General features: G+C 38.2%; 1 protein-coding gene across 1 annotated transcript in view; it reads right to left on the bottom strand.

Annotated features, from left to right (window-relative positions):
* EYS (eyes shut homolog (Drosophila)) overlaps nt 1-3578 on the bottom strand; it is a 43383-nt gene extending 39805 nt beyond the window's left edge. Inside the window, exon 1 of the mRNA XM_014936858.1 lies at nt 3437-3578. Coding sequence (XP_014792344.1) covers nt 3437-3578 — 142 coding nt within the window. The remainder of the gene's footprint in view (nt 1-3436) is intronic.
* Nucleotides 3579-11474: the final 7896 nt, after the last annotated feature.

Here is an 11474-nt window from a genome sequence, read left to right as displayed (position 1 = left end):
TGGAGGTCCCTTCCGGCCTGGGCAATTCTATGATTCTATGATTCTATGGGGCACATTATGGGATGCGGGTGAAGAGCATTTTGGAATAGCACAGGACTTATGGGACGTTTAAAGGAGGAACCAAAGATGGGGAGGAAGGAATTAGGTGATTTGGGGAGGAACAGGTGTGAAAAAACAGAGGGATAGAGGGACAAAAAGGGCCAGTCACATGTAAATAGTTGTCTAGTCAGTCCACTTGTCTGGCCAGGTACTTTGCCTGATCAGCACAGCCTCTCCTCTCTTCTAATTTATATTATCATCCCCTGTCAGCCCATTCTGCCATAACTGTGTAGCTTCTTGAGAGATATTTCAATATAAAATGGTCAACCTGCAGTCATAATAACATGGTCATCTAGTGATAAAAGCAAGGAAAGTTGTGTAGTGAGAGATACTGTACTTTACTATGTATGTTTGGGAAAATGTACATGCTTTTTGGAAGCTTTTCTTGCTGGCTGAAACAAGCATAATGGAACTAAGATAAACTCAGAGCAGTTGTTCCCAGCCTGCTTAGACTGCAATGTGCTCCATCTGCTTCAAAACCAAAGAAAAGTCCTTGTTAGTCCCAGGGGAATGTCTGTTTTTCCATATTTATATAGGTTGGTTTAATAGAAGTTACTGCCTGTCCTTAAATTTGTCCTTGTTTGTCATATTTATGGTAGCCCTATAGTGTTTTTTTCACTTTTAGAATGTTGTGCATTGCCCATAAAATGATGTATTTTTAACTCGTTGTGCCAGCATTTTGGTTTGGGATGTGCTTGGTTACTAAGTAGCACGCACTTGGTTACTAACCTTAATAGTACAGGCAATATTAGGTATATCCTAAGTGGGAGATGATTCCTTAAAAATGCATGTACCCACACTTTAGATTTTATGGACTATCTCCTTCTAATAAATTTATTAACAGGGCCACTCATTTTTTTTATTTTTAGAGTAAACAATTAAATTTTTCATCTGTTTTGGTGGGAGATGATTCCTTAAAAATGCATGTACTCACACTTTAGATTTTGTGGGCTATCTCTTTCTAATAAATTTATTATCTGGGCAACTCATGTTTTTTTATTTTTAGAGTAAACAATTACATTTTTCATCTGTTTTATAATATAATTGACCTTGTTCTTCCATGGTAATTAGGCCAATCTATCATTATCTTCAAATACCTCACCAAATGTATGTCTTTGCTGCTGCCAGGGCTACCCCTAAGGCTGCGCCCAGCATTCTCTGCACTGTGGCTCTTCCTCCCCTCCGTTCAGTTTTAGCACACGTGATAAAAAGGCCTTTTGCAGCTCATTTTGTTTCAATGCCAAGTTCACCTTAACAAGCCTTCTCTCTGTGCTCAGCTTATTTCTATTCCTTCTAAACTCTCCAGACGCACTCCAATAAAATAATTTTTCTTATTCAATATTTTTTTTATGTTGTGGGCTTATTTGCTCTAGATTTATAATCTGTCATGTGAAGCTGGGTGTTCTTCCCTGTGTTGGTCCAGACAGATTTTTCCCCTTATACCCAGTAACATTTCATTCTTTTCTGTCCTTTCAAAGCTCTGTAGTCGAATCAAGTTACCTTCTCTCAATTTAGACTCCCCCAATTTTCACTCAGACTCTCAATTTCTACTCAGGTAACTACAAAGGGTTATGGAAGAGCCTTATTGAAGAGGGAAAAAGCGTTAGATGATACTCAGTGTTGACAGATGTAAATTGAAGTAGATGACAGAAACAGTCCTAGCCTTGACACAGAACTGTGGGCTCTCAACGTCAGCATTCAAAGAGAGAGGTGTTAGGAGTTTTAATAATCAGTTTCATGAAAACGTCAGCGTATTCGTAAAAGGAAATAGAATGGCAGAAGTGGTTAAGAAAAGGACAGAGAGTAAAACAGAAAAACGTCAAACACCAGTATATAAAGCAGTGCCATTATCACATCTTGAATATTGCGGTCAGCTCCGGACCCTAATTTTGAAGAGGATGCAGTGGAACTGAGAAGGAACAAAGAAAGGCAGCCTGGATGACTACACATGGCTGGGGTCCCAGAAATGACTGAATCAACTTGGACTATTAAGAAATAATTTTGGGAAGGTTATAATAAGGATAAATATAAAATCGAATCAACTTGGACTATTAAGAAATAATTTTTGGGAAGGTTATAATGAGGATATATATAAAATGAGGAGAGGCATGGAGAAGGTCAACAGGGAAATAGTCATAAAACATAGAACGACTCTGAAACGTCCTCAAGCACAGAAGCTTGAGGGATCAATGTCATTAGCAATTGGTGCATGTAAGCAAACAAATGAAAGGACTTCTTCACAACCTATGCACTTAAACTCTGGAACTCTTTGCCATAGGACGTTGTGTATCAAGTTTACATGGACCCAAAGACAAATTAGAGAAGTGCATGGAAGAAAAGAAATATTTCAAGGGCTACCACAGATACCAACCCCAGCACATGAAGGTCTTGTGCTGCTGCAAGTTAAGTAAGATTACCAAGGAAGTATCATACATGTTTCATACACCTCCCTACATATTTGCTGTTGGCTATCAACCATCAGAGTTAGTTGAAAACATGGATAAAACATAAATGTTCATCTACTGAAAATTTTGTACACTAAAATTTCAATTAAGAGGTAAATTTGTATATACTATGAAGAAAATGGCAATGTAGCCTTTGATCCAACCTGAACATTGCTTAATATTTACTTTAAAAGGCACAACATATGCACTCCCAAATCAGCTCAGAACCAGTGATTATTTTCTATATGCAGATTTTTTTCAGTCTTCTCTTCTCGCTACATTGAGTGTTAGGGGAAAAGAATACCTTGGATGTTCACACACAGGAATTTCTGACCTAGAACAATCATTATAATCAACACTTGAGGAATAAAAGCCCTTCATATGATAATATTAGTCAAAATGACCTATTTACTTAGCTTTATTAATTTCCCTTCATCCCAATTCCGGTTTCAGAGCAAAGCACTTGGTAACTTTTAATTTGTTCCTCCTTCTGACCTAAGAAATTAATCAAATTTTATTTTATTTACAAAATGTAAAAATTAATGCTTCCCTAAGTAGAGGAAAAATCAAACTAGAGGGGAAATTATTTTCTCCAAAGGAGCTCTCAATCAAATCTCTGTCTCAGCTTTTCTCCAGGTGAATTACTAAAAAATCAGACACCACCTGGTATTTCCTAGCTTGTCTACTCTCAACTTCTTTGATCTTATGAAGCACCACATGGGGAGGATGCTCAGCTCAGACATTCTTGGCTTGTGGCTGGATTTGGGGCTGTGTTTGCAGGTGGGGTGACGGTCACTTTCAGAGTTTTGCCTTCAAAGCATTTGACTTGTTTCTCACCACGGCGTCTTGACTGATAGAAACCATGGCCAACGCATGAAGGATAAGGTTCTTACCATCACTGCAGAGGATGCCAGATCTTCCGTACGGACAAAGGCAAACAGCATCTCGTCTGGACTTTGGAAAACACGTAGCACCATTTCCACATGGATTTTCATCACAAGTACACCACACGGGGAGGATGCTCAGCTCAGACATTCTTGGCTTGTGGCTGGATTTGGGGCTGTGTTTGCAGGTGGGGTGACAGTTTTGCCTTCAAAGCATTTGACTTGTTTCTCACCACGGCTTCTTGACTGATAGAAACTATGGCCAATGCCTTTTGCAGGTGGGGTGACGGTCACTTTCAGAGTTTTGCCTTCAAAGCATTTGACTTGTTTCTCACCACGGCGTCTTGACTGATAGAAACCATGGCCAACGCATGAAGGATAAGGTTCTTACCATCACTGCAGAGGATGCCAGATCTTCCGTACGGACAAAGGCAAACAGCATCTCGTCTGGACTTTGGAAAACACGTAGCACCATTTCCACATGGATTTTCATCACAAGTTGCAAACTGGCAGAGTTTTCCAGAGTAGAGTTTAGGGCATTCACAAAACCAATTTTCTGCATCACTGACAAATTTAAATTAAAAACAAACAAAAAAATACGTGTAAGTACCAAAATGCACTTAAAAAAACCAGGATGAGTTTTACACACACAGAAAATCAGTGACATTTGACTTATGATTGTAATATATTTCTACTGGTTTTACTCTCTTAATTTTTTTTTTGCTTGTGTAACTGGTATTAGAGATGCCAGAATGCTTTATGGCTGACTTGAGTTGACGGGTTCTTTTGGGCTTAATTTTATATTTTTGTCTTTCCTTTCATGACTTTTCTAATGTCTCACTAGTTATTTGTGCTGCTGCTTTCATAACAGACAAAATAACTGCTACAGAAAAACAACTCTTCTATTATATCTGACAAGGAAGAAAGAAAGTGAAAACAAAAAATGTAAAGTTACTAGTTTACTTTGCAAATGGAAACGTCAATTCTACATTCAGGTGTTGCATATAGCTTGTGACAACACAGTAAGATATAAAGAAAAACTGAAATATGAATACTTACAGTAGTGATTATATTGAAATTGAATCAGAATAATATCCCTACTTTCAGACATCTTCTATTGTCAGCCATAGAAAGAATATTAGAATAAGCAAGGGAAAAAATAAGTTGTAATCAGTCTTGAGGGGTGATAAATACAAATGTGCATATTCTGTTTGTATGAACTATCTTTTTTTTTAGTATACAAAGATAGCACGATGACAGATATGCTAGGAAAATCAAAATCAGATAGGAAAAGCAGGAGTGTAAGACATTCCCATCTATCACTTATAATAAATACAATGTCATTAAAGGTCTTAACTTGATTTTCCCCTTGTTCTATGACTGAAATTAGATGACAGCCAGATAGGTCAGTTCCTGTGATTACTACACATCCTCAGTATTGAACAGAAACATGTCTGTCTTATACTTGATAAGGTCACATGTGCAGAAGACACGATGGGAGCTGTATCAAAGCACAGCCATTATGTTTTTCCCCAGATAACACCATCATCATTAGGATGTTCAGTGATAAAATGTCGAATACGTGTGATTTCTAAAAATCCGTTGGCTGCTTATAAAGTGCATGCAATCAGGTTAGAGAAAACAACCTGGAGCCCAGAGAACTCCTGTATTTTCTACAAGAGGGAAATAAGTTAAGTCTTGTGACAGTCTTTGCGGGCGGCGGTTGATTAGTGTGTTTCTAAACTGACCACCCGCAGTTCTGGGGAGCCAGAATCTCAGCTGGAGAGTCTACCAGAACCAATCTCATGAATAATGCCTCCAGACACCTTTGCAAAAGAAAATTGCTATCAGCTGCAATAATAAATTTCTGCGTGTAGCCTATTCTATTTATAGATCTGCTGCAGACACCAGCAGAGGAATGTAAATGAGATATTGGGTTGCTTTCGTTTGCGGAGCATGGAGAAGCCTGCTTTCAATGATTTTAACATCAGCATTACACAGTTTAGCTAATTAAAAAAGCAATAATAAACCGGATTATTCCTGGAAATCTAGATTTGATGGTGATGATCTCTAAAACTAGTTATTAAATGTGTTTGTTTACAGAAGAAAGACAGAACATTGCTGCTGACTGCCAAAATACAGAGACTTTAGTCTTCGCCTTTAAAAAAACGATTTTCATACATTCTTCTATTGAGCTGTATATGTCAACATTGGCCATTTCTTTTTACAGTCTTACTTTTGCTACTGTGGAGAGGATTAAAAATAACAGGCCTCATAACAAATTTTGAGGAGTTTATTGTTATCAAGATGAGCAATGTTCTAACATTTCACTATTGATGCCGTAAGACCCTCATAACAAAGAAGAGTGATTCCCAATGAGGCAAAGAAAAGAGTTTTTTAAATGTTCTACAAAATAATACAAAGCTTGAAAACGTAACAGCTAACCACACAGAAAAAAACAACACAGCCAATAACAAGAATTAGTATACTAATTAGTATACAAAGTCCCAAATGACTTATTGTTGTCTCTCAAAGCAGTCTGTCACTGTACTTGGTTAAGAAGAGGGTAAATTCTCCCTTATTCTGCTGAATTAATCTCAGCTGCAAGAAACACATAAATGCTCGAATGACCAGGGACTTCTCTTCTCCCAAGTGGATTTCACAATTTCACGATATCCTGCTATCCTTTATACATGCAAGAAGCAAATGAAGGATGACAGCAAAGCAGAACAGCAATACCTTTTGCCTAGGCTGTACACCTGTGAATGGCCCCAAGGAAAAGGCACTGGATAATTACATACATGAGCTGGAGAAAGTGAATAATGCATGAAAGAAACAAGGAAAATATCAGAATTCTGAGGCTGTAAAATTAGAAACAAATTTGGAATGTGTTGCTGAAATGTGTTACATGTCTATATTGGTGTTTGAGTTGAGATCCGGAGCGTGGTTTTGAAATAAACCACCTTGTTGGCTCCAGTTGAAATGCCTTGGTTCACATCATGGAATGGTCTCAAGAGTAAATGAACTCCATTTCTTTCAGATGAACCTGCACCAGAAGGCTGCCTCATGCCTCAGGTACTCCAGTTGCTAAGGGGCATTCAGGCCACGGGGCAAGACTAGGCCTAGTGTGAGTAAAGCTCCTTGAAATATGAGTAATGGGATGTTGGGTCCTCAGCACTAATCAAGTTGCCCTGCAACTCCTGTAACTCCTATGAAACTACATTATCTGCGAATATAGATAGAATCATAGAATTTTCTAGTTGGAAGGGACCTTTAAGATCATCTAGTCCAACCATCAACCTAACTCTGATAAAAACCATCACTAAACCATGTCTCTAGGCACTATGTCTTTTGAACACCTCCAGGGATGGTGCCTCAACCCCTTCCCTGGGCAGCCCAGTCCAAGGCTTAATAGCCCTTTCAGTGTAAAAATTTTTCCTAATATCCAATCTGAACCTCCCCTGGGGCAACTTGAGGCCGTTTCCTCTTGTCCCATCGCCTGTAACTTGGGAGAAGAGACCAACCCCTGCCTTTCTACAGCCTCTTTTCACATGCAGATTTATAAGCCATGAAAAGAAAATCAGGAAGGTGTGGTATATATTTTAAAAGGCTCCAGATTTTAATCTGGCGTATACTGATAAACTCCAGAAAATAGGGAAGAAAACCTAATCATCCGGAATCATATGAAGGAAGAATGTCAGAAACAGTAAGAGAAAATGGGAGAAGACAGAAACAGTGTAGAAAAGGAGAAGAATAGACAAAAATAGTCCTAGAGCATCATCACCTCAGGTCACCAGCCTTATGATATATGAAAAAAAAAGTGTAGGGAAGATGAACTGTTCTCTGGCATTCTTATAATCCTTCCTGAAATGGTAAGAGATACACTTTTCATTACCATTTTCCATGTTAAAATATTCCTTTGATCTTTGCTCTAGACGGGAGACTGGAAAGAAAATCATCAAGAGGCATTTGCATGGTATGACATCATATCGGTCAGTCAATAATCCAATCACTTCTCCTTGAATCAGTACTACATCAGTGACCTGATTTAATGAAATCGAAGTTTTGTGTACGATTGACACCTTTGGGATGCCAACACAGGTTTTGATAACATTTTTTTTTTTTTTAAATCTTGCACGATGCAGAGTAGACTGCATTGTCATTAACCATACAGCCACAGCTGTGCTTAACCACAGATTTTTGACTTGTAAACTAATTCTGTTTTTAAAAGAAAAGATAATCCCCCATAGACATCATTTGTACTCTAGTGATACGGTGCTGGTGTTCTGCAAAGCTTAGTGTAACTTTCTATAAGCCTGTGCTTCTTTCAGTGCTCTCACTATATTGTCTGGGATAAAGCTACGGGAGTCAGAGGGAACAGCTTCCCACACTTCTTCAGTTAATAAATAGTAGATGTTATTCAGTTGTTACCATTACTTATTTCTAGTGCCATTTTGTTTTATATTACTGGAAACTGAAAGGAGCATCATACTTTATCAGTTTAAACTTTACGTTGAATTACACTTCATGCAAAGACTCGTTAAATCTCTTTCTAGAAAATACCAGGATAATGTAAAGGTGATTAGGATCTTCCTTTGAAAGGTTTGTCCAGTAGCCAAATCCACAGAAAACTCATTGTGGCCAGAATGATAACCTTATTTCATCAATAATCTTAAAAATATCACAGGACAATTGACACTATTCCCTTCCCCAGACTCCCCAGTTTTCTCAGTTCAATCTACATTTTCTCTTTCCTTGTGCAGTATGGGAAAAATAGTAAATAAATGTCTGCTAAAGTTTGCACAGTGGCTGGTGAAATGTAGCCCCGTGTTCCATCTGCCTATGCATTACAGCAAATATGGTTAAATAATGCCATAAACTAATATCTGTTTAAAAATGTACTTTTCTTTTACCACATTATGGTAAAATTAATATATTAAAAATTCACTGCTGACCTAATCAGTAAAGATGGCAGCACAGGACACCACAGTGGGACTTTTACACATTCTTTGAAAGAGTTAACTTGAGATATAACAAATTTCGTTTCCTTTCACTGAGAGCACTCTCTAAACTGCTTGTCTCTCTATAAACAACCACTGACAGGCTCACTTTAAATCAAGTCTAAATCACTCGTGAACTAAATTGGTTTTGAAAACTCCTAGGAAAAATATTTCCAGATTGGCTGGGTGCACTCGTGGAAAAAAAGCTTTTGCTTTAAATTTTCTTTGAGGCAGGCTTAGACTCTGAGGGGTCCATGGTTCTAGCAGGGACTAAACAGGAGTTCACATTTAAACGATGCTTCCACATTCTTTGATGCAGGTTGAAAGCACTGGAGTGGGAAGGTCCCAATTCCAATTCAAAACAGGAGAACAGGAGTGACAAAGATGTTCCAGCACCTCACTTGCCTGCTGCCAACGTACAAGAATGCTTCATCTCAAACAGAAAACTCATTTATAGGACCAAACTAAGAAATTTAATCAAATAGATGCTTAATCCATCCCAGGCATTTTATCATTAAGCATACGTATATGAGTTTTCTTGAACAAGAATCCACTCCTGAAACAATATCTGAACAATATCTAAACCTTAGAAATATCACTGGAGTTGTGTTTGAGTTAGTTTTGACTTGAAAAGGACAGAATTTGGTTTATCAAAATGATGAGGGAGGAAGAGCTCTTTCTTATTGGCAGAATATTTATTTCAGATCCGTAAAGTTGTCAGCATTTTCAGGAATTTAGGATTGTCATAATTTATCTTAAAATATAGCCATTCAAATATCTCACACAGTACTATCTAACTTTTCAGGATCATGTAGCGTCTTCTGGAGTCTTCTATAAAGCCTCTTTAATGCCCATTTTCCACTCGGATGGTGAATATACAGGTGATTCCCCATCACATGAAGGATACACATCCATTAACTTATAAGATGCATAAAAAGTCCTGTCCTGTAATGTGACAATTATGACCATTCCTGTCACACAGGAGGATACACAATTGTGGTATCAAGCACTTCTGAACACCTAATGGTGAATGGTAAAAGATCCCTCAGGAAAAAGTACAGTAGCAATGGTTGGTGAGAACAACTTCTGTGGGCAACAATCCATTCCCTGGTGACATCTAGGAAGAGAAATAATGTTCTCTCAGCCTGGGCCCATTGCAAGGGCTGTAATTAGCAATGACACTATTCCCTTCCCCAGACTCCCCAGTTTTCTCAGTTAAATCTACATTTTCTCTTTCCTTGTGCAGTATGGGAAAAATAGTAAATAAATGTCTGCTAAAGTTTGCACAGTGGCTGGTGAAATGTAGCCCCGTGTTCCATCTGCCTATGCATTACAGCAAATATGGTTAAATAATGCCATAAACTAATATCTGTTTAAAAATGTACTTTTCTTTTACCACATTATGGTAAAATTAATATATTAAAAATTCACTGCTGACCTAATCAGTAAAGATGGCAGCACAGGACACCACAGTGGGACTTTTACACATTCTTTGAAAGAGTTAACTTGAGATATAACTAAAAGTCATTTGCCTACAGAAAATATTTTTCCAAGCTCCTGGTCAAATGACGTTAATGGCTAATGACATAGGAGGCTGTAGCCTCTCAAATATCAAATCCTTGGAATGTCGTGAGCTGAGTTTATTTCTATTAACACCTGAGTATAAACCTATTATGAAGCTTGAGGTGATATATGAACGGCATAAGCAATTGGCACTTACCATATTTTCTACAAATGTAGTGCTTGTGGAAGGTGGGAGATGAGCCAAAACTCTCTGGTTGGCACAAACTAGATCATGTAAATTTCCTTACCAATGACCGAGGTAATTGCTCTGCCTCAGAAGATAATTCACACCTCTGTGCCTTTTCAATCTGTGGTTTCCGCCCATTTTCCACTCGGATGGTGAATATACAGGTGATTCCCCATCACATGAAGGATACACATCCATTAACTTATATGATGCATAAAAAATCCTGTCCTGTAATGTGACAATTATGACCATTCCTGTCACACAGGAGGATACACAATTGTGGTATCAAGCACTTCTGAACACCTAATGGTGAATGGTAAAAGATCCCTCAGGAAAAAGTACAGTAGCAATGGTTGGTGAGAACAACTTCTGTGGGCAACAATCCATCCCCTGGTGACATCTAGGAAGAGAAATAATGTTCTCTCAGCCTGGGCCCATTGCAAGGGCTGTAATTAGCAATGACACTATTCCCTTCCCCAGACTCCCCAGTTTTCTCAGTTAAATCTACATATTCTCTTTCCTTTGTGCAGTATGGGAAAAATAGTAAATAAATGTCTGCTAAAGGTTGCACAGCGGCTGGTGAAATGTAGCCCCGTGTTCCGTCTGCCTATGCATTACAGCAAATATGGTTAAACAATGCCATAAACTAATATCTATTTTAAAATGTACTTTTCTTTTACCACGTCATGGTGAAATTAATATATTAAAAATTCACTGCTGCCGTAATCAGTAAAGATGGCAGCGCAGGACACCACAGGGACTTTTACACATTCTTTGAAAGAGTTAACTTGAGATATAACTAAAAGTCATTTGCCTACAGAAAATATTTTTCCAAGCTCCTGGTCAAATGACGTTAATGGCTGATGACATAGGAGGCTGTAGCCTCTCAAATATCAAATCCTAGGAATGTCGTGAGCTGAGTTTATTTCTATTAACACCTGAGTACAAACCTATTATGAAGCTTGAGGTGATATATGAATGGCATAAGCAATTGGCACTTACCATATTTTCTACAAATGTAGTGCTTGTGGAAGGTGGGAGATGAGCCAAAACTCTCTGGTTGGCACAAACTAGATCATGTAAATTTCCTTACCAATGACCGAGGTAATTGCTCTGCCTCAGAAGATAATTCACACCTCTGTGCCTTTTCAATCTGTGGTTTCTTTGACTGACGAGAGCTTTAACTCCAATATAGGTAACTCCTAGAGAATTGAAATAAGGCTCTGGGAAGTCACCACAGAGCTTTGTACAGTCCTCAGACCAGAACATCATCAGTCACACGATGGCACTGAATTGG

This window comes from Calidris pugnax, unplaced genomic scaffold, assembly GCF_001431845.1.
Source record: "Calidris pugnax isolate Ruff unplaced genomic scaffold, ASM143184v1 scaffold12, whole genome shotgun sequence".
In the NCBI taxonomy this organism is placed as follows: domain Eukaryota; kingdom Metazoa; phylum Chordata; class Aves; order Charadriiformes; family Scolopacidae; genus Calidris; species Calidris pugnax.
This window is presented reverse-complemented; position numbering and strand designations above follow the sequence as displayed.